Genomic DNA, 24165 nt, shown 5'->3' on the forward strand with positions numbered 1-24165 from the left:
CCCATGGAAGCGAGACCGAGAAGAAAAAGAGCCCCTCGACTTGGGTCGATCCTCTGGCAATCGAACTTTCTTACCCAGGGATTGAATCATGTCCACCAGGTCCTTTCCAAAAAGCAACTTGCCCTTGAAAGGCAGAGAGCCCAGCTGAGCTTTGGAAGAAACATCCGCAGACCAGTTTCTTAACCACAGAAGTCTGTGTGCCAAGACAGCCGAAACCATGGACCTGGCCGAAGTCCGCAACAGGTCATAAAGAGCATCCGCACTATAAGCGACAGCAGCTTCCAGGCGCCCTGCCTGGAGAGCTTCCCCTCTGAAAGAGGCGTTGGCCTGCAGTTGTTGCACCCAGCGAAGGCCAGCTCTCAAAGAAAAACTGCTGCACATGGCAGCCCGCACTCCCAGTGCTGAGACTTCAAATATTTTCTTGAGCTGAAGCTCCAACTTTCAAACCTGTAGGTCATTGAGGGCTGTTGCCCCGGTGACTGGGATAGTGGTCTTTTTGGTGACTGCTGACACCGCCGCATCCACCTTGAGAATTCGAAGAAGGTCTAAAGCTTCCTCCGGCAAAGGATATAGCTTATCCATTTCTTTACTAACCTTCAACCCTAGGTCAGGGGTGTCCCATTCACTGAACAGCAAGTCAGTGACTGAGAAATGAAAAAGAAAGGAAGTGGTCAGACCATGCAGGCCCAACAACACCGGATCAATAGCCTCCATCTGGATTCCTCTGGTGGCACTTCAATGCCTAACTCTCCCAAAATTGCAGGGATCAGTGGAGCCAGCTCATCCTTTCTAAAAAGGCAGATCACCTTCGGGTTGTCCCCCTCAATATGGGAGCTGCGGACTGAATCCTGCTGCTGATCTGCATTCCCGTCCACCCCCAGCAGAGGCTTGGATGGTCATCTGGGTCAGAAATCTCCGAGGAAGAATGTGTCCGTATGGGGCGCCACGGACCGTAAGGGGCGCTTCAGTTTTGAGAACCCAGCACTCTCCCTAGGTTTGAACCGCTTTCGCGAATTTGAAATTGGCACCACAAAAGAAGTTTCATCTCCAGCCTGCTTTTTTCACTGACTTCCTGGCCTTAAAGGCCTTATGAAGCAGCAAAATAAAATCCGAGGAGAAGGAGGACAAAGAGGAGGCGTCTGAAGCCCCCTTGGGGCTCTCCTCTGTTGCACCCGAGCCATGCCCTGTTGGTTCGCCCTCCTCCCCCCCCGGGGGCCATTTGCTGCGGGTTTAAAGAAGGCGGGAGAATCCCCTCCCCTGCTGCGGCTCGCGATGCTGCTCTGATAGTGCCCAAAATGGCTTCCGTTCCTGCGCTCAGTGGGAACGGATCAGGAGAAGGGGGCCACGGTCTATCAAACCCCGTAGGAGCTCTGCGGGTACTCCCCACATCACCCCCGGCCACTATGGATGTTCCTTCCCACCACGGGGAGACAGGAGGAGCAGAGGCCATTGTGTGAAACTCACTGAGCCGCAAGCCTCTCTCTGTGGCATCGCTGAGGGAAATAAAAAGGTAACAAACCCTCAGAGCCCGGTGAAAATGGCGGTGAAAGGCAGTCAGCAGTAGCGAGGGAAGGGTGAGCCCGATCAAACTTGCCCGTCAGTCCTCTATGAGTCCTGGTCCTCCTGGGGTGAGTGAGCTGGGCTCCCCGGTATCACACCCAGAGCTGCTCAGTCTAGGCAATAGGGCCCTCGACCCTTATAGCCTCGCTGCCTCAAGCACCAGAGGGGGATGGTCCCCTCAGGACCTGGCAACCCCCTGGGAGGCTGAAGGGAATCCTCTTCACCTAGTTGAGATTTTTTTTTTTTTAAAGACCTACGCTAAAATTAAATTTCTACCTAATTCTGGTTTGTTTGTTGTTTTTTTTTTAAATCACCAAACTAAGTTCAGACTGTAGGTTTTGCACCTCCACCATCTTCTAGAGACAGAGAAATATTGACGGACTGTAGGTGGCACTTCAGGGTATAGAGCGAGTCGGTCAAAAGTTCCCTTTCTCCATCTGCTGAAGGGGAGGCAAAACCCAGGATTTCCCATATGGCAGACCCAAAGGGACCAGGGCCAGATTTCAAACACTTCTTGAGGAAGCAGTGAACATAGCTGGGTTTCAAAAAGGTCTGGACACGTTCTTAGAGGAAAAGTCCATACACAGTTATTAACCAGCAGACTTGGAGAAAGCCACTACTTACCCCTGGATATTAGCAGCTTGGACTCTCTCTATCCCTTGGGATCCTGCCAGATACTTGTAGCCTGGATTGGCCACTGTTGGAAACGGGGTACTGGGCTTGTTGGACCTTTAGTCTGTCCCAGAATGGCACGTTCTTATGTTCTAAAAACTGTCCATTCAGCTTTCAACTCTAGCAGGGCTCACCACATAGACCCACATCATAACAGTAGTAACTGATAAGTTAATGTCAAAAACAGACAACTGGAAAAACTTTAAGAACATTGAAAAGCAGATTACCCTAGCACCCTTAATTCAGACACTCTAAAGGCCCTCTGCAATCTCATCACCGCTGCAATAAAGGAAGAACACCGATAACTTGTAAAGGAATGTCCATTCTGCAGTCATCCAGGGAGGTAGAATACCTCAGCCTGCTAAAGCATGGGTTCGTCTATTAGCACACTCTGCTAGTCTTAGCAGCAGGACAGAAACGTGGAACCTACCTTTCTCCACGTGAGCTTTAATTCCCGCTCGTCTGTCCCTAGCTATCTGAGCCAATTCACGCAGCTTCTCCTCCTTTTTCTCTTTTTCCTTTTGAGCCATTTTTCTTTCCACTTGAGCACGCATTTCCACAGCTTCCCGAGCCTGGGGAGCAGCAAAATACAGGTACGCATCACTAGGACCAGCAGTACTGAGCAGTATGTAAAGCCGCCCAGGCAACAGCTACTACACAGCAAAGCTCTGAAGGTTTCACACAAAAAGATGGTCACATGTGTGGTCAGTTTAGGAAAGAACCAGTCTCAATGTCTGCTCACCCTCGCTGTGAAAATGATTTCTAGGCAGGAAATGGCATGAAAATCAAAGAGAAGCCACATATGAAGGCTAATCAATAGTCAGACACATATGACAGCCCTGACACAAAAGCCATTGAAACCTGGATTTGTAGCCTTCCCAATTATTTGTGAAACAGAATTTAAGCATAGCATATGAAGGCCCATCTAGCCTACTCATGTCCCCTTCATTGGCTTAGCATCCTCTATTAAAAAGGTTAAACGTTTACCCAATTAGAGAAGGTAGCACTGAAGAGCAGGGAGGTAAATTCAGACCCCTTGCACATTTGGGATGCTCGTTCCCTTGTGGGCCCTCCCGAGACTCACATCAGGGAAGGTGAAAGAACCACTGACCTTCCTGTCGGCAATGTAGAGAGCCTCAGCCAGTTTGGCAAAGTTTTCATTGATGTGCACCGTCTGAAGGCCCCTGCCATCCGCAGCCAGACGCTTATCCAGGGGAATAGTGTAACCCTGTGGTGAAAGGAAATGGATTAAGACACATCCGCGGCACTGCTCTCGCACAACGAACGTCGTCAATACCAAATCAGCAAAGAAAACCTCAGCATTCAAAGGGAACACTTGGGTGAAAGTTACGTGGAAGAGGGTGTGTTGTCATCAGGAGCCTTTTTACTGGACCAACAGAACAATTTTTCAAGGATGAAGATGTACATGAGTCTTTAGGACCAGGGGTCCTCTCCTTAGACATCACCCACTGGAGAGCTAGTAGGGAGGGAAGAGGGAATGTAGGAGAATTAGCACTTTCTTAGGAACCACAAAATGCTGAATTCGTATTGCTTAGGCTGCTTTCAAGCTGGTTTTTCTTTAGAACATTTCATGTAGAGAACAGCTGATCTTTCTGAAAAAAGAGCCTGTTTTTATGGAGAGAGTCTGCAACATCTTGCTGCCAGTGCCCCAGGATTTTTTTCCCCAAACAAGTCACCGCCCTATCTCACATCCATCTTCTCCATCTTTAATGAAAAGAATTTCCACAAATTCTGGTTACAAAGGAAGACTGATCCTGCTGATCTTTCCTCCCAGTACTGTGACAGGCATGAGCTTGTGGAGATGGGCCTTTAGACAGTGATCTATGGCTTTAAAATAATAACCGGGGTCCTGTGTGCTACTCCTACTGCTAGTAATTCCTACAGCGCTGCTAGCCATCCCTGCTCTCTGCAGCTTGCAAGCTAGTCAAGAGAAAGAGCAAAAACAAAAGGCACTTTCAGGAACTTGACCCTGTGCAGAAAACATGGATAAAAGCAGCAAGACTGATCTGGGAGAGCCACCGTTTAAGATGGCCAGAGAGGGAGGATGTACCAGGCATACGATGGAAAGCAGGGTGTCAGGAGCGGAAGTACGAGATGTGAGAAGAGTACAGGCACTTGTAGGAGAGTAGAAGCAGCATTACATGGGCTTTACGACACTGAAGGAAGATAAGGCATCAGATGGATTAGGAACAGACTGCAGTGGAGAGAGACGAGAAACCTGGGAGGAGCAGGTTACAGTAGACTAAGTAGGAGGTGATGCGAGTGTGGGTGAGGTTTTTGGTAGTGAGTTCAGTAAAGAAAGCGCTCTGATGTGTAATGTACAATGCTGTGTACACTGACAGCACTTCCTGGAATAAGATTAAACAAATTCATATGTTACTATTGCGTGTACCTCCCGGAGAGTTTTAGAATCAAGGAGAGAAACTACCCACCTCTGATGTATCTGAGCAAAGCTCCTGGGAAGGATACAGAAGGGACTACTAGCACTGGAAGTCTTGGTACCACTCATCACTACTCTTTTATTTCTAAACGTTAACACCCAAAAGTGGAGCAGGGTTTCCATGGTAGAGGCTCTCAGTGTCCCTGTTACATTACCTTGGCGTTTTTCCAGTTGGAAATGCAAGGAGGAATCTTCCATTCTTGTTGCTCTTTCACTGTCATCTGGTAAGAAAGAGGGAAGGGACAATGTTAGACACATCAGAAAGGAGCACTCAACACTATACATCCCCCGCTATTAATGAGATGCTCTCTTCAAGATCAGAGTGGAAACACACATAGTGCAATTTAAAATGTCTTTTGGACAGGATTTATTCCAACTCCACCCTACTAAATAAACAGGGACAATAATGTGCCTAACTCACACATACATTTTACTTAACTTTGACCAATCTGCGGACAAAAGATTGTTTGAAGGATCAGTGTCCCCAGCCCTAACTTAACTACTTAGGGGACCCCTTTGTGCCTTAAAAACCAAAAGGTGCACTTCCATGTGTCTGATATCACAGCAAGCATCCCCTGCTGAATACTCAGCACAGTGTGGGTTCTTCCTGGGAGCACTGGAGTTAAAAGAAAATTAGGTTCTTACCTTTTGCTAATTTTCGTTCCTGTAGTACCGAGGATCAGTCCAGACTCCTGGGTTTTGCCCCCCCTCCAGCAGATGGAGACAGAAGTTTATAAACAAAAACTCCGCCTACATATAGGCTGGTGCCACCTACAGTCTGGCAGTATTACTGAATGTCAAAGTAGCAGGAGAACCCGCAACAAATAACCCAAAGAACACTGAAGATTACCTCCAAACTAAGCCAAACTGAAGCTTAACTCCACCCAACTGGGTACCGAACTCGAGGTAACCAACAAACAAACATATTCCAGAAACAGCACACAGATCACACATCCTCTCCCGGCAGACAATCGCAATACTGGGCGGGACTCTGGACTGATCCTCGGTACTACAGGAACGAAAATTAGCAAAAGGTAAGAACCTAATTTTCTTTTCCCTGTACGTACCAGGATCAGTCCAGACTCCTGGGATGTACCAGAGCTTCCCTTACTGAGGGTGGGAGCCGGAGAGGCCTGCTCTAAGCACCCCTTCTCCAAACCCCGACGGCCCTGGCGCCTTCACATCCAAACGATAGTGCCGGGCAAAAGTATGGACTGACTTCCAAGTGGCCGCCCTACAGATCTCCTCTGTAGGAATATGTTGGCATTCCGCCCAGGATGCAGCCTGGGCGCGAGTTGAGTGGGCTTTCAGTCCCACCGGCAACGGTCTCCCCGCTAACAAATATGCTGAGCGAATGGTTTCCTTCAACCAACGAGCAATTGTAGTCTTGGAAGCCGCTTTACCTCGCCGGGGACCCCCATGGAGGACGAACAGATGATCGGAGACCCTGAACACATTAGTGATCTCCAAATAGTGCAACAAGACGCGCCGAACATCCAGCTTCCGCAGGTCCCTAGCTAAGGGATCCGAAGACTGTCCCTGACCAAACGATGGCAACTCCACCGTCTGATTGACGTGAAAGGACGAAACCACCTTTGGTAGAAAAGACAGCACAGTACGCAAGGAGACTCCCGAATCCGAAATCCTCAGAAAAGGCTCTCGACACGACAGAGCCTGCAGCTCAGAAATCCGCCGCGCCGATGCCATAGCCACCAAAAATACCACCTTGAGCGTCAAGTCCTTAAGAGTGACGTGTCGCAGAGGCTCAAACGGTGCCTTACACAGCGCTTTCAGAACCACATTCAAATTCCAAGACGGACACGGAGGACGAAACGGAGGGCGTAACTGTTTTGCCCCCCGAAGGAAACGCACCACATCCGGATGCTGCGCTACCGAAACTCCGTGCACCCGCCCCCGAAAAGATCCTAGCGCTGCCACTTGCACCCGCAAAGTACTACAGGACAGGCCCTTAGCCAACCCCTCCTGGAGAAACAGCAGAATATCTGGAATATTCGCCCGGGTAGGTGCTGTGCCGCGATGCACACACCAAGTCTCAAACAGTCGCCACACGCGCACGTACGCCAGAGACGTAGACTTCTTTCGGGAATGCAACAGCGTGGACACCACGGAAGCCGCGTACCCTTTAGAGCTCAACCGCTGCCTCTCAAAAGCCATGCCGCTAGACAAAAGCGATGCACCAGGTCGAAACAAACGGGCCCCTGATGTAGGAGATCCGGCAGAAACGGAAACCGAAGTGGCCCTTCGACCGCTAGATTCACCAGATCCGCGAACCAGGGCCTTCTTGGCCATTCTGGAGCCACCACTATCACCTCCGCCGGATGCTGCTCTATGCGACGCAGCACCCGTCCGATAAGCGGCCACGGAGGAAACACGTAAAGTAACACATCCCTCGGCCACTGAACTACCAGTGCATCCACTCCTTCCGCCAACGTCTCCCGTCGACGAGAGAAAAATCGAGGAGCCTTTGCATTGCGGAACGTGGCCATCAGGTCCACCGCTGGTGTGCCCCACCGATCGCAAATGAGCCTGAAGGCGTCCTCCGCGAGCTCCCACTCCTCAGGATCTAACCAATGCCGACTGAGAAAATCCGCCTGGACATTTTCCACCCCGGCTATGTGGGAAGCCGCGATACTGCTCAAATGGGCCTCCGCCCATATCATCAACGACCGAGCTTCTGCCGCTACCGGCTGACTCCTGGTTCCCCCCTGACGATTGATATAAGCCACCGTGGTCGCGTTGTCCGACAGAATCCTGACGGAACGCCCGCGGAGAAGCGGGAGGAACTTCACCAGAGCTAATCGCACCGCTCGAGTTTCCAACCGATTGATGGACCACGACGCCTCCCGAGCCGACCATGTTCCCTGAACCGCTCGACCGAGACAGACTGCTCCCCAACCGAGCAGACTGGCATCCGTGGTAACCACCGTCCACGACGGAGTTTCCAACGAAACCCCGCGACTCAAGTTTTCCTGGCAGAGCCACCATGGCAAGCTGTCTTTGGCTTCCTGGGTCAACGGCAGGCTGAGGAAAAATTCCTCCGAGACCGGGCTCCAGCGGGAGAGCAACGCGGACTGCAAGGGACGCATATGCGCAAACGCCCATGGAACTAACTCTAGCGTGGAGTTCATAGAGCCCAAGACCTGCAGATAGTCCCAGACCACTGGGACCGGTTTGCGCAACAACCTTACAAACCCCACTCCTAACTTCTAGCACATAATATATGACACATAGCTCTACCGTTCCCATTTTCTCACCTGAATCTCTTATTTTCTACATGCCTATACAGTTTTGTATATAACCTATGTATATTTCAAGAATATAACCTATGTCAATTTGCCAATGTATATAGATGTCAATAATATAACCTATGTATACGTCAATAATCTCTCGACCCCTGTACATATTACTCCTTTTGTACCTGTACATATTACTCCTTTTGTACCTGTTTTTCACCCACCCACCCTCCCCCCCCGCCCCCTCCCCTGTCTCGACCACCCCTACCCCTCTTTCCACAAGTTTGCTAGTTTTGCTCTGTTTCTGAGCTATGTTTTAAACACTGTTCCTTGTAAAGGCTCTGCCTACATATCTTTGTTTGTAAGTTATCTGTAAACCGGCACGATGTGCAAACGGTTGCCGGTATATAAAATTAAATAAATAAAAAATAAATAAATAAAACCTGCGAATTTGCACCTGTAGTTTGAGGATACGCTCTTGCGTTAGGGCCACCGTGCCTTGACACGTGTTGAACACCGCCCCCAAATACTCCAAGGATTGCGACGGCACCAGATGACTCTTGGCCAGGTTGACCACCCAGCCCAGTGAGCGTAACAGGTGCAGCACCCGCTGAATCGCCAGCTGACAAAGAGTCCTCGACTTGGCACGAATCAGCCAATCGTCCAAGTATGGATGCACCAACAGCCCCTCCTGGCGGAGTCTCGCCGCCACCACCACCATAATCTTGGTGAACGTGCGCGGAGCCGTTGCGAGGCCAAACGGCAACGCTTGAAACTGGTAATGTTGCCCCAGTACCGCAAAACGGAGAAACCGTTGGTGCTCCCGTCGAATCCCAATGTGCAGGTACGCCTCTGTGAGGTCCAGAGAGGCCATAAACTCTCCTTTTCTGACCGACGCGATCACGGACCGCAAAGTTTCCATTCGAAAACGCGGAACCCTTAGACACTTGTTGACACTCTTCAAGTCGAGAATGGGACGAAACGTCCCCTCCTTCTTGGGTACCACGAAATAAATGGAATACCGGCCCTGTCGGAGTTCGCCGGTTGGAACCGGAACGACGGCCCCGAGGTCGCGCAACCGCGCCAGAGTCTCCCGCACCGCCCGGCGCTTTTCTGAAAACCCGCAAGGGGACACCAGAAAAGCCGGAGCCGGACGGCGTGAAAAATCTAACGCGTAGCCGTGTTTTATCACCTCTAGGACCCACTGATCCGACGTAATCTTGGCCCATTCCTCGTAAAACCGGCTTAACCTTCCTCCAACCGGGGGAACCGAGGAACGGACCGGCCTCACTTCATTGTGCTGGCTTCCCGCCCTGCACAGCTGGACCGGCCCCCGGACGGCCGAATCGACGCCCACGAAAGGACTGCGAGTACGATTGTTGGCGGGCCGCCCCGTGACGGAACGAAGAGTTCGATCCGCGCGCCGCCCGAGTTCTACGGCCCCCACGAAACCGCGGCCGAGCGGCTGGAGCACCCCGGAAACGGTATCTATCCTCCGGTAAACGGTGCACTTTATTCTCCCCCAAGGATTCCAGGAGATCCTCCAACTCCTTACCAAAGAGCAACTTCCCCTTAAAGGGGAGGGAGCCTAACCTAGCCTTGGAGGTACCATCCGCCGCCCAATGGCAAAGCCACAACAGTCGCCGCGCCGCTACCGCCGAGACCATGGTCCGTGCCGAAGTGCGCAGGAGATCATAAACTCCGCCTACATATAGGCTGGTGCCACCTACAGTCTGGCAGTATTCTTCTGTCTCCTAGCAGGTGGAGAGGGTGCAAAACCTACAGTCTGTGTTAGGCCTACGTTGGTTAGGTGGTTTTTGTAAAAAAAAAAAAAAAAAAAAAAAAGGTAGGAAAGTTTGTTGGTTTTTTTCTAGTGGGAAGGGACCGCAGAGGCTTGCCTGCTGGTCCCAATCCCCGCCTCCCAGGGGAAGTTAGGGTCCTGAGGGGACTGTTCCCCCTGGTAGAGGCAGCCGAGGAGTGGGAGAGCCCCACGTACCGGCTCCACAGAGCTGGGGGTGATACCGGGGGTCCCGGCTCACTCCCCCCAGCCGGCTCCGGATCCAAGTTAAGCAGTTTAAAAAAAAAAAAAAAAAAAAATTTGTTTTCATTTATTTTGTGTGCTGTGTGTGGTGTGTGTGCTTGTGCTTGCTAGGCTGTGCTTGCTCGCGGTGACTGGTGCCCGCCGATCCGGGGAGAAACTTTGATTTTTTTTTCTCTCTCTGCCTCCGTTCGCCGCGGCAGTGTGAAGGATGCCTCGGCAGGCATCGTGCAGGGCCTGCGGGTCCGCGGCGGGACGGCTGTCGCGCGACAGCCTCTGTTCTGTGTGCGTGGGCGGCGGAGAAGGGGGGTCGGCGATGGCCTCAGCGCCTCGGCGGAGTAGGCAAGACCGCGAGGTGTCAGCGTTTACGGAGCGGTCTGCGGCTAGTTCGTCGGGGTCGGCGGCCATTTTAACAGCGGTTTCGGCGGGAACGGCAGCCATTTTGTCGGCGCGGGCGGCACAAATTAGCGCGGGCCGGCAGACCACCGCACAGGTGCGTGACCCGCCACGTTTGTCCCCCCAGAGGGTGTCTGGAAGTGAGGAAGGGCCGTTAGGGTCCAGGTCTCCTGGGGAAGATTCCCCTGAGGAGGGGGGAGAGGAGGAGGGGTCATCGGACTCCTCATTTAACTCGCGGTTCGTGTTGCTCATGCATAAAGCTTTTAAAGCACGCCGCCTGGCTCGGAAGAGAGTTCCGGGGATCCCCGCTTCTGGGAGCGGAGCGCCAGCGGACAAGGCCCCAAAATCCGACACGGGGGGAGGGGGGCTGTCTGGGCCCAGGCCCAAGCCAAGGCCTCTTCGTTCCAAGGGGGCGGAGGGGCCTTCGCTCTCCTCGTCGGAGTCGGAGGCGCTGGCGGATCCGGAGGAGGATCTGGACTGCCCATCCCAGCCCCCGAGGGGGGTTGAGGGGGAGGAAGAGCCGGAGCCTAAGGATGCAGGGACACTGCACGCTACGGATGGGGACGATCCGAAGGTAGTTCGGTTGTTCCATAGGGATGAGCTAGGGCCCCTCATCCCTGAAATCCTGGGGGAACTGAGAATCCCACTTCCCCAGGTAGAATCTCGTCTGGGTCAGACGGATCCGGTTGTCTTGGGCCTCAGGGGTCCCTTGTCGGCTTTTCCACTGCATTTCTCGGCATCGGATTTGATGTTTAAGGAGTGGGATACTCCGGATTTGGGACTCAAGGTAGCTAAGGCTATGGATAAGTTATATCCACTGCCGGAGGACGTGTTGGAACTTTTGCGTCTGCCAAAACTTGATTCGGCGGTGGCAGCGGTTACCAAAAAGACCACCATCCCGGTAACGGGAGGTACGGCTCTCAAAACCACCTAACCAACGTAGGCCTAACACAGACTGTAGGTTTTGCACCCTCTCCACCTGCTAGGAGACAGAAGAATACTGCCAGACTGTAGGTGGCACCAGCCTATATGTAGGCGGAGTTTTTGTTTATAAACTTCTGTCTCCATCTGCTGGAGGGGGGGCAAAACCCAGGAGTCTGGACTGATCCTGGTACGTACAGGGAACATGACCATAGCTTCATTGTATGCAAAGAGATCTCATGCATATTCATTATGCAAATCCTGAAAACCAAACCGGGCAGTGCTCCAGACCTTCTGCTCTTTGGTCACCCCTGAAGCTAACAATTTTATTAACAGCTAAGAAGAGGCCCAATTCATTTGAAATCCCTTACTTAGATGGATACTTGTGTTATTTTATCCCCATCTCTGCTTTCTGAACTGAGTGATCCAGTTCTGCTTTGCCTTTTTGTGGTGCCCAAACCACGTTCAGTCTTCCACCAGAGTAAAATGAACCAGTTCATGCAACTAAAGCAATTTATATATGGGATAGGGGGCAGGCGAGTGTTGGGATTCAGCTCTACAAGGCTTTGAATCAGGCAGCACAGCAACGGTTCTGGGGGTGATACAAGATCATTTTACTCTGGTGGGGGGATGGGGAGATAGATGCAATATCGGCGTGCGTTAAACAGGCGCTCATGGTTGAGCACCCACTCTCTTAACGCACGCCGATCCAATATTTAAATCGGGTGCCACGGTAGAAAGGAGGCGCATGGGGAAATTGTACGCCCCTAGCCCCTCCTTAGCAGCGGGAACACAGGCGAGGTGGCTGTCAGCCGCTTAGGAAAACGGACGCTCGTTAACTGAACATCCCTTTTCCTAACCTGACCCCCGGCACGCTTTTTACTTTTCCTTTAAATTCTCCTATTTCGGTTCCTCCGACTTAATATCGCAATGATATTAAATCAAAGGAACCTAAAAAGAACAGAAAAGTAGTATTTTCTGCAATTTGCTTGGGCTCCTGCTCCGGGCAGGCGTTTATTTTTGCGGGTTAAAACGTGCATGTCGGGCGCACATTTTTTTTTGCTTCAGGGGAAATAGGTAATAGCCTCATCAACATGAATTTACACGTGGTGAGTGCTATTACCTACGTGCTTGATTGGACGCCCTAACCACAGTTCTGCACCGGGGGTTATGGACGCGCGTCGAGCCATGCGGCATTAGCCTGCTTGTTTGCACAGCAGCTTCTTCCAATTCTTTTCAATCAATGAGGTACATTTTGCCGGTTTTAGCTGAGCTGCTGAAACTAGACTACTACTGTCGAAGGGATAACACTGGGGCCTAAATCTTCTGAAACCACGTTGCTGCGATGATGCGTCACTCTGGGGTCACCAATCGCTGATCCCATGCTCATGGGAGCTCTGCCAACGTACCTTTCTGCTCGGCGAGTGCATGACCGGCGCAGGGGGTGAGGGGGGTCCACGGGGGATTTTCTTGTTAATTCTGAAAGTAAAAGTAATGGTTTTAATACACACACTCCAATTACTTTTTAAATATCCACACAACAGGTACGGCAAAGTCAACAGTAGTGCAAGTCTCCCTCACACACACACAGACAGCAGCAGCACAAGCTTCACACACACAAAACACCCTCCCACCCCACTACGCCTTGGTTTCTCTGAGGAGGATGCTAACTCTTCCATCCTCTGGAAGATGACTCAAGATCACCCATGAAAATGTACCTAGAAATCTCATCTCTTCTCAACTTCCTGCCCAGTTCTCCCTCTGCCTTTTGTACTTTTCCTTCTCTGCAGGCACTCACTTGAATCGGGGAGGCTCCATGGGGTCTTTCTGCATCTCCACCATACGAATCACCCTCTGTTTCGCTCCAGAGTTAAAGGCAACACCCTGCTGAGATGGTGTATACCTGAAAGAAGCAAGCAAGAGAGCTCCTGAAAGGCACATTCCAGTCTTTTTTTTTTAATGTAAAGTTTTAATGACATAATTAACAAAACAATGTTATACAAAAAAGACACGTAAGTCAATAGGGTTTTCATAGTATAAACCCCCCATAATCCCCCCTCCCCCTCCCATCTCTTCGTCAAACATATATCATAGAAATGAAAACATGATGATAACAGCAAGGTGAAAAGTAGGCAAAATGGTCAAAACAGTACGACAATAGCATACAACGTAAAATGTAATGTCAAGAGTATAGAATTCGTAATAAATCTCATGAAGGAACAAGAGAGACTCTGGGTATTTATTTCTACTTGTCCAAGTCTAGACTAGTGCAACAAGATGCACAAGAAAGGGATAAGATAAAAATAAAAGAGAAGATAGGATTCTCACGAGCCCCCTGGCTTAGAGTGAGTGGCAAGCCACTTGATAAAGGGATCCCCAAGAACAGCGATGGGCAGGCATCTGATCTCGATGAATAGCAGTGAGATGAGCCATCCTATAGCACGAGTGAAGTCTGTGGATCACAGCAGTCAACGATGGTAAGTGAGGTGATTTCCATGCTTTGGCAAGTTCACATCGGGCTGCAATATAGACTTGTGATATAAAAGATGGCATAGGCTTAGTCAGGTCCTCATTGGGAAGAAGAAGCAACACTTGGGTGGAATGCAGGGGAACATCCCTATCAGTAACAATCCGCAGCCATTGTTGCACACTGGCCCAGAAAGGAAGCACTAGAGGGCACGTCCACCAGAGTCAAGTGCCACCTAAACAGCAACTTATAGCAATGGTCCTGGATTGCAGAGGAAATGGAGCTTTCAGCAGTTTGCTGAAACACAATATCCCAGTTATCATCAGTTAATACATCCCGAAGGTCTCCCGACCATGCCCGTATATGAGAAAATAAGTAAGGAGATTGTAGGTTCAACAGGGCATAAAGTTTAGAAATAACCCTCGTAACCTTGTCAGCATGTGCACAATAGGTCTCAAACAAAGAGTTAGTGGGGTGGACCGCCTGGGTAACCGATAAATTGTGCAAAAAATGCCTAACCTGAGCCAGCCCCAGGAAGTCCCGTAAATCCCCTCCAAATCTATCCTGGAGGTCCTGAGATGACATTAAGTTACCCTCTTTCCAAAAATGACAGACAGTAACTATACCCTGGGCCATCCATTTGTGGATGGCCCAGGGTATAGGGTGAGGGCCTGCTGAAAAACTAGTATTATGGAAAAGATAAGAGGATTGGTGATAGAGAAAGGAACCCACCATGGTAGCTTTCCATTGACACCAATTAGCGATCGTGGCCCGTACAGCCACTGGCATAAAATCGAGAGGTCTCCAGGTAGATTTGGGTTGCCAAAATAAAGCTTGTAAAGGCATTACCCCAATCATTGCCTGCTCTAACCGTACCCATTGCTTTAGATCACATGTACGATAGACATCAACAATCGCCCGCATGTGTGCTGCCCCGTGATACCAGGAGAGATTTGGGACCCCCCTACCCCCATGCTTACGAGGAAGAAAAAGAACAGCCCGCGAAACCCTGGGTGGCCACCATTTCCAGATGTAATCTAAAAACTTCTTTGCCAGATTTTTAGTATCGCTTTTGGGACTAATATTGGCAAAGTAGAAAACAAATATAATAACCGAGGGAGGACATTCATTTTCAAAATCGCTATGTGCCCCATCCATGAGAAAAGTTCTCGCCCCCAGCTTTGAAGGTCCCGATCAATTTTCCGCCATAGGGGGGTATAATTATAATCAAAATGCTCCATCAGTCTAGCCCCTATCTGGACCTCTAAATATTTAATAGTTTGTTTTGCCCAGCGAAAGGGAAATGCTGCAGATATGCGATCCACTTCCAGCGAGGGCAGAGTGAGATTTAACAGTTCAGACTTGTCATGATTGACTCGAAACCCGGCTACTTTATGAAAGGCCTCAAGCTTTCCCACTACCACTGTTAAAGAATCATAAGGGTTAGTCAAAGTAAAAAGGACATCATCCGCAAAAAGCGACAATTTACAATGTATACCTTCAAGTTCCACGCCAGTGACTCTGGAAGACTGACGCACTTTGGAGGTCAAGGGCTCGAGGAAAAGGGCAAAGAGCATAGGCGAGAGGGGACAGCCTTGCCTAGTACCTCTCTGAATATCAAAACAGGAACTGTAACCTCCGTTCACCTTCACCCAAGCCTTCGGGGAGTCATAGAGCGCCTGCACCCAATGCTGGAAGTATATGCCAAACCCCATTTTTTGTAAGACATGGAAGAGAAAAGGCCAGTGAACAAGGTCAAAGGCCTTTTCAGCATCAATAGCCAACAATACTGCGGGAATTTGTTTGCCCTATACCCAATCAATGATATCAATGACCTTCCTAATATTATCACTAGCTATCCGTGAAGGAATCAAGCCTGGCAGAATAGATTTTAGACGCTCAGCTAAGACTCTCGATAAAATCTTTAGGTCAAGATTTATCAAAGATATTGGAGGGTAGGATCCGCAAAGCTCAGGACCCCGCCCAGGCTTGGCTAAAACGGTGATGCCGGCAACATTAGCATGGGCAGCCAAACCTACAGGACCCCTAAGGGAATTAAACATCTCAGTCAGAGGGCCAACAAGAGTGGCCACCAGTTTTTTATAGTAGGCCCCTGTGAGACCATCAAGTCCCGGTGCCTTCCTGGCCTTCAGAAGGATAGTAGAAAGACTAGGGGTCACTCCATGAAGTTAGCATGGGGCACATTTAAAACTAATCGGAGAAAGTTCTTTTTCACTCAATGCACAATTAAACTCTGGAATTTGTTGCCAGAGGATGTGGTTAGTGCAGTTAGTATAGCTGGGTTTAAAAAAGGATTGGATAAGTTCTTGGAGGAGAAGTCCATTACCTGCTATTAAGTTCACTTAGAGAATAGCCACTGCCATTAGCAATGGTAACATGGAATAGACTTAGTTTTTGGGTACTTGCCAGGTTCTTATGGCCTGGATTGGCCACTGTTGGAAACAGGTTGCTGGGCTTGATGGACCCTTGGTTTGACCCAGTATGGCATTTTCTTATGTTCTTCCATGTTAGCTGGGTGGTATTTCAATTGCAGCTCACCCGGGTGTGTCCCGGTTTCTGAGAGGTGTTGAGCGGTTGCATCCACCTTTTCAGCCTATCATCCCTCCTTGGGATCTTAATTTGGTCTTGAAGGCCCTAGCGGAGGTTCCCTTTGAACCCTTGAGGCAGATTTCCTTGAAGGATCTGTCCTTGAAGGTAGTTTTTCTGGTAGCTATTTGTTTCGTGAGAAATGTTTTGGAGCTTCAGGCCTTATCCTGTTGTCATCCATTCTTAGTGATTTTCCACCTGGTTCCATCCTCTCTCCCAAAGATGAACTCTCCATTTCATATCAATCAAACCATCACCCTTCTGGCTTTTTCCCGGGAAGAATGCAGAGCAGAGTATCATTCTGTTTAGTGTTTGGCTATGCAAAGGTTGGTTATTTGCTACCTAGAGGTGACTAATGCCTTCCGTTAATCTGACAGACTATGGGCCAGATCTTAAAATCTACACCCAATTTTATAACCGCGCGCATGTTATAAAATCCAGGCTCAGCGCACGCAAGGGGTGCACACATGTCCACCTTGCGCGAGCCGAGCCTGAGGGGAGCCTCGATGGCTTTCCCCGTTCCCTCCCAGGCCGCTCCGAAATCGGAGCAGCCTCGGAGGGAACTTTTTTTCGGCCACCCCCCCACCTTCCTCTCCCTTCCCTTATCTAACCCACCCCCCAGCCCTAACTAAATCGTCCCCCTACATTTATTTCAAAAGTTATGCCTGCCCGAGCCGGCTTGTCACCCCCCAGCACAGGCCGCTGTGCCGGGGGATTCGGCCCCTCCCCCGAACTGCCGCCACGCCCCGGGACATACGCGCGTCCCAGGGCTTGTTTGGCGCGCGCAGGGGCAGATTTTCTCAGGTTACGCGTGTAGCCTTTGAAAATCTGCCCCTATTTGTTCTGGTCAATGGTCCATATAAGGGACATGTGGCACCGAGAGCTACTGTGGCTCACTGGATAAAGGAAGCAATTGAATCGTGTTATATGCTTGAAGGACAAGAGGCATCCAGAGTTGGTCCAAGCATAATCCAGGGCACACACTTATGCCAGCAGACATTTGAGGGGGCCACTTGGTCCTCGTTGCATACTTTTGTGAAGCACTACCAGCTGGACATGATGGCAAAGGAGGACACGGCTTATGGTACTGGGGTGTTCTGAGCAGTTCTCGCTTCTGCCCGCCCATGTTGATGGAGCATTGGTGCCTCCCACTCATCAGGGACTGGACTGGTGTAGCAGGATGAAATTTCCTTACCTGCTGCACCATTCCAGGACCCACCTGGGGGTGAGACCGTCTCATCTCAGAGTCTTGTGCAGCCTGTCCTAACTTGAGACTTGGTTGCTATGTTCTGTCTTCATGGTTTTGTTTTTTTCCCCCTCCTCTTGGTTTGGTTGTAGGGAAACTTCTTCTCACTTTTATGGAGGGGGTTTGATCTGAAGCTTTGTCAGAAGGTCACTGGCTTCCTGTTGCTTGGCACCACCCCTAAATAGTGGCTGTGAAATCACAATAAGAATTAGTATTGTCTGCCTCCATCTGCCGGTAGGGGAAACAACCCACTCGGCAGGGGCTGGACTGGTGCAGCAGGATTAATGGACAGGAAATTAGCAGGTAAGAACCTGTTTCTGTCTCTGTTGTCTTTAACCTGAAATCTTGTCTTTTTGATTTACTTTTCTGTACTTACCCAGTGCCACAGTCATGTCATGTAGCCTGTAACCTGAGATGCCATTTACTTGTACGTTTTGTCCTCTGAAGCATCGAACCTTGCATGGAAACACAGTTAAGACTGGAATATGTGTGTTGGGGGGGGAGGGGCGCGCTGTTCTGCCTGCAACGGAGATGGACGTGTAGTCCCGGGCTCTCTCTCCCAGATCTATTATTTAATCTTTAAAACCAGCCTGCAACAACGTGATTCCCGCTGTAACTAGACACATTATCCTCCAAATGCACCACGATGGCGGCAAAAAAGAAGACTGCGGATTTAAAGCAGTTCTCCTTCTCCAAAGTACTGGCGGAGCTCTCGGACTTCCCTACTGATGGGCCTGTACAGGCCGCAATGGAGAGCTCCGAGGTAAATTTTGAAGATGCCTGCAGTGCCGCGGATCGCGCGGAACTCGAGCCCCCAGCGCTTGTCTCACAGCTCCGGAATGAAATCAGGGGCTGGTTTGTAGAATTTAGAGCGGACCTTAAATCTCATAAACAGGAACTCTTGGCATCTATTTCAGATTTGAGGGAGGACTTTGCGGCGCTTGGAAAACGGGTGGATGAGGTAGACCTCCGGACTGAAAGCCATGCAGAGGCCATTCATACTCTCCACCAGAAACAAGATCACATGGATACTGAATGGATACAAGAAAAGACTCAAGACCTGGCTGTTCATGCAGGCTTTTCCTAACTCCAATATTATTTAACTCCTAACAATCAACACACATCACCATCAATATCACTATTAGCTACCTCTTACAATGTAATTATATGTAATTAGCTGGTTTTCCTTTCCTTTTTCCTTCTCACTCCAAGTTCTATTTTTCCTTGTTACATGTAACTGCTTTTCCGCACTATTGTTCAAGTTTAAGTTTATTTTGCACTCCTGTTTCATGTGAACCAGCATGATGGGACTATCGTCTTGAATGTTGGTATATAAAAAACTTAAATAAAATAAATAAATAAATAAATACTGCTATCACTGAGCTGGAAGATTTAGAAAATCGCACCCGGAGATGTAATATTCGTATCTGGGGGGTACCGGAGTCCCCTGCTTACATCAATGCTTCTGAGGTGGCAGTGAGGATATGTTGTTTTTTGCTACTGGGTGATACTACCCCCAGATGGGGATATAGCTGACCCTAATTTGGATATTAAGCTCGAAAGGGCACATAGGGCTCTTGGCTCTAGAAATGACGGTAAACTGCGGGATATAGTGTTATGCTTTCACAGCTTCACTCAAAAAACTACCGTCTTGGACGCTGCGAAGACCAGATTTACCTCTGGTAAAACCAGGCTGCCTCGGATCTTGCAATCCATTGGTTTCCAAAAACTGCACTCTCCTCTGATTCAGCAGATCACAGAATTTCTCTGAGCAAACACCGAGCCCATGGCCCTTATAATCCTATTACTTGTACACAGCTGTACACAGTGCTTGGAAAAGCGCCCTCCATAAAGAAGTATATAGAAAACACTCCTCTTTACTGACCTGATGTACTGAGCTGGGGCCAGTTTGTCAGCAGCTCTGACTGGCATGGCTGCAGCCACCTTCTGAGACACTGATTTCTCCAAGGCTTGCCTTGTTTTTTCAGTCAACTGTAATGAGACACAAGCGTGAAGCAATTTGCACATCCTCGCAGGAACATTGCACAGCCACAGTCACCTCTGCATCTGATACTTACTTCCTTTACAGCTTCTTCGTCTGGTCTCTGCAGATCGGGATCATCATCATTCAGAACTTCTTTAGGAACCAGGTCTGTGTATTTGCTGTAAATCACCTGGAATACATTACAGACACTTCCCATTATTAATCTGTAGTCTTTCCTCACTAATCAAGAACTTTATTGCTGTTGCTTTAAAGAAAAAAGACGTTGGACACAGGCTGCCAAATGTGCTGGAACTACTTTGTGTCTCTACTTTTTGGAGTTCTGGGGCTGACATTCCTGGTCCCTGGGGGAGAGGGAAGGAAGCAGGGAGGCCCTGATAGTAAGAACATAAGAAATTGCCATGCTGGGTCAGACCAAATGTCCATCAAGCCCAGCATCCTGTTACCAACAGAGGCCAAACCCGGCCACAAGAACCTGGCAAGTACCCAAACACTAAGAAGAACCCATGCTACTGATGCAATTAATAGCAGTGGCTATTCCCTAAGTAAACTTGATTAATAGCCATTAATGGACTTCTCCTGCAAGAACTTATCCAAACCTTTTTTAAACCTAGCTACACTAACTGCACTAACCACATCCTCTGGCAACAAATTCCAGAGCTTTATTGTGCGTTGAGCGAAAAAGAATTTTCTCCGATTAGTCTTAAATGTGTTATTTGCTAACTTCATGGCTCTAAATAATATCTAAAATAATGAGACATCTAGGTGAGCTTTTTCTATCAGTGCCCATTAATCAAAAACAAAATTCAAGAACAAACTTGTAAAATATTTTCTTTTTCTTCCGGGACTATCATTCCATCCCACGGGTACTCAGTTGCACTGGGGTATTTTCACTGCGTTAGGGGCAATGTATGATCATTGGTCCCAAAGGAGATATGGAGATTCTATTCCAAAGCACCAGTTTTTTATTTTATGCCATACAACGGACTCTTTGTTCCTTCAGTGTCTCAGGGGGTGGCCGTTTTCAATTTTGGCTGTTGCTAAATAATATCTTGCATAATTTTTGGGATCGTTTCCAGGTTTATGGCTCCTGGCTGGTGAGCACCAGGCACTACCAGACGGCAGTGTATGCATGCAACGTGGTTTCCTGACAGGACACAGAAGGAAATATATGGGAGAAAATGGTCCCCCACAGAATTATGGAGGCTCGTAAAAAAGCTTATTTTAGAGCCTAAGATAGCAATATATAAAACAATGCTAGACACTTAGGAAAATCATTTCAATACAGGCAACTTCAGGCTGGCAATGCCAAGGGCCTACTTTAATAATATTATTTAAGTCTTAGGTCTTGCAAAGTCCCAGAAACAATACGACAGCAGCCCAGTCCAGGGCACTTCACTCATCTCCTACTATCTGCTCGCTGGAAATGCAGGTATGCACAGGGTTTTTGGTTCTCTCTTGACCAACTATAGCACAAAAGAATGAAGCAATCAGCATGTGCCTTCCCATATCTTATGCTGCTTGCATACAGAATGGAAACGCCTCCCACAACACAAACGCCAAGGTTTCTAATGCAGTGCTTCTCAACTCAGTCCTTGGGACACACCTAGCCAGTCAGATTTTCAGGAGATCCACAATGAATATATAGGAGATAAATTTGCTTTTAATGGAGGCAGTGCATGCAAATCTAATCTCCTACATAATCATTACACTCTGCCCAACACGGTTTCAGAAAAAATCACAGCACAGAAGCCTTGCTACTCAACTTATCAAACTCAATAATAAGAGGCATCAACAACAATCTAAGATACATCCTCATACTACTCGACCTCTTAGCCACATTTGACATGGTAGACCATAGAAGCCTAATAAACAGACTGACATCGGTCTGTCAGGCAAAACTCTCAACTGGTTCACATCCTTCCTTAAAAACAGATACTTCAAAGTTAACATCAACAACCACTCCTCAGATGCCATACCTCTCGAAACCGGAGTGCCACAAGGCTCAGCACTCTCCACCACACTCTTTAATATATACCTGCTTCCCCTCTGCCAACTCCTCTCAAGTCTCGGCGTAACATACTACATGTACGCCGACGATATACAATTAATCATTCCAATAACAACCACTATCGAAGATACAATGAAACTCTCAGCCTCCTACCTAGATACCATAAGAAACATGCTAAACCACATGAAACTATGTCTAAACATTGATAAAACTGAATGTATTCTGCTAGAGAGAAAAAACTCAGGATTGAATGCAAATCACTCCATAAAAATCGACAACACATACATCAAATTAAAAGACAACGTGAGATATCTCGGAATATGGCTAGACCCAGAACTTAACCTCAAAAAGCACATCGCAACCAAAATCAAAGAAAGCTTCCACAAATTACAAATCCTCAAACAACTAAAACCTCTACTGTACCACCCCGATTTCAGAACCGTTCTACAATCACTTATATTCACCAGCTTCGACTACTGCAATTCCCTATTGTTAGGACTACCCAAAGCCTCTATCCGACCACTCCAGCTACTGCAGAACGCCTCAGCCAGAATCCTCACCGGTCACAAAAAATCTGATCACATCACTCCTGTGCTAAACAGTCTACACTGGCTACCTGTAGAAAAGAGAATTCAATACAAAACCCTATCCATATTACACAGTACGATATACAACAGTGAAGGAACATGCCTAAACAACATTATTAAAAAACATGTATCCCAATGCAATACAAGAACCACTAGCAAATTACAACTAGACATACCATCAATCTCAACCACCAAACACTCCAATGTTAGAAAAAGAGCCATCTCCATAGCCGGACCCCAACTCTGGAACTCACTACCAAAACAACTAAGATCACAAAACAACGCCAAAACATTTAAAAAAGAACTCAAAACATGGCTTTTCAAACAAGCCTTCAAAGACGGAATTGACTAAACACAAAAACAATTAAGACCACTTCATAAAATCACGGACAGCTAATCTTGATTACGGATAGTTATATTACTGCTGACGTTAACCCACTGTGTAGATTTTTTAAAAATGTTAACTATTTACAGATAGCTATTCACTATGTTTCGATGTTGCTACTTAGTAAGTTAGACTATAACCAATTCGATTACTTAATCAGAACATGCCCATATATATTGTCACACCAGTTATAACGTTATACCATACATATTGTTACACCAGTTACATTGTTATATCAGTGGTTACTCCTCTTGTAATACGTTGTTTTACCTGTAAACCGGAGTGAAGGCTTATAGCTAAACTTCGGTATATAAAAAATACAAAATAAATAAATAAATAAATTATAGATATCCTGAAACCCTGACTGGCTAGGTGTGTTTCGAGGATTGGGTTGTCCTTGAGGTCACCAAACAGAGCTAATAGATGCAAAAATATAGTTTATGAATATTCATTCAGGATATTCTGAAAACACAATCTATAGGGGGGTCTTGAAAAATGGTTTCCAGAACCATTCGCTTACAGAAAAAGATCTATTCCTCTTCATCCAGGCAGACCAGTCCAGGCAATTGGGTTATACCCACCGACCAACAGATGGAGATAGAGAAAAACAGGTTTGCTGATATTGCTCCTTATATGCATCCATGCTGATCTCAACCTGCCAGTATTCTCTGTTTCCAGCAGATGGTAGGCAAGCATTCCCGGTGCTGGTAGGCTGAAAAGAAAAAGTTTCAGAGAAACTCCTGAGGTGAAAGACAAGGTCTCATTCCCTCAACTGAATAGGGTCCTTGGACAGAAAGCTGCAAGATTTAGCTCCTGAGCAGAAAGCCTTGAGCAAGCCTGGACCAGGGGCTTCCAGAAGTGGTTTCTCAGGAGTTCTAGGTTGAGATATCTTTTTTCCCTCCTCCCATCTTCTGTCTCCCCTTCTCAAGTTTCTCTCTTTTCAGTGCTTCTCCTTTAGTACCTGAATGTAATCTGCTTTGTAGCTCCTAAATAAGTAGAATATAATCAATTAAATAATAAATAATATAGCTGAATTAGAAAAGGTAGAGAAGGGCAATCAAAATGATAAAAGGGATGAAGAAAGGCTAGAGCTGAGAGTCTTCATGAGTGGAATGGAATGAACGAATGCAAATCGGGGGTTTACTCTTTCAAAAAGAACAAAAACTAGGAGACATACAATGAAATTACTAAGCAGTACATATAAAATAAATAGGAGAAAATATTTTTTCACTCAAAGCATACATAAGCTCTGGAATTCGTTGCCAGACAACATGGTGAAAGCTATTAGGGTAGCTATATTTAAAAAAGGTTTGGACAAGTTCCTGGAGGAAAAGTCCATTAACAATTATTAAGGTGGACTTGGGAAAATCCATTGCTTACCCTTTGGATAAACAGAATGAAATCTATTGACCTTTTGGGATCCTGCCAGGTACTTGTGACCTGGATTGGCCACTGTTGGAAACAGGATACTGGGCATAATGGACCTTTGGTCTGACCCAGTATGGTAAATCTTCTTAAAGACAGCTGAATATTTTTGCTGGATAGCAGTAAAGTGTTT

At 47.9% G+C, this 24165-nt stretch overlaps 1 protein-coding gene across 3 annotated transcripts in view; it reads right to left on the reverse strand.

Annotated features, from left to right (window-relative positions):
• SNW1 (SNW domain containing 1) overlaps window positions 1-24165 on the reverse strand; it is a 111636-nt gene that overhangs the window by 17377 nt on the left and 70094 nt on the right. For all 3 annotated transcript variants that reach the window (XM_029597669.1, XM_029597668.1, XM_029597670.1), the window contains exons 4-10: window positions 19701-19796; window positions 19508-19614; window positions 13101-13205; window positions 12712-12781; window positions 4849-4914; window positions 3344-3460; window positions 2663-2804 (exon numbers count right to left, since the gene is read on the reverse strand). In XM_029597669.1, coding sequence (XP_029453529.1) covers window positions 2663-2804; window positions 3344-3460; window positions 4849-4914; window positions 12712-12781; window positions 13101-13205; window positions 19508-19614; window positions 19701-19796 — 703 coding nt within the window. The remainder of the gene's footprint in view (window positions 1-2662; window positions 2805-3343; window positions 3461-4848; window positions 4915-12711; window positions 12782-13100; window positions 13206-19507; window positions 19615-19700; window positions 19797-24165) is intronic.

The sequence above is a fragment of the Rhinatrema bivittatum genome, chromosome 4, assembly GCF_901001135.1.
Source record: "Rhinatrema bivittatum chromosome 4, aRhiBiv1.1, whole genome shotgun sequence".
In the NCBI taxonomy this organism is placed as follows: domain Eukaryota; kingdom Metazoa; phylum Chordata; class Amphibia; order Gymnophiona; family Rhinatrematidae; genus Rhinatrema; species Rhinatrema bivittatum.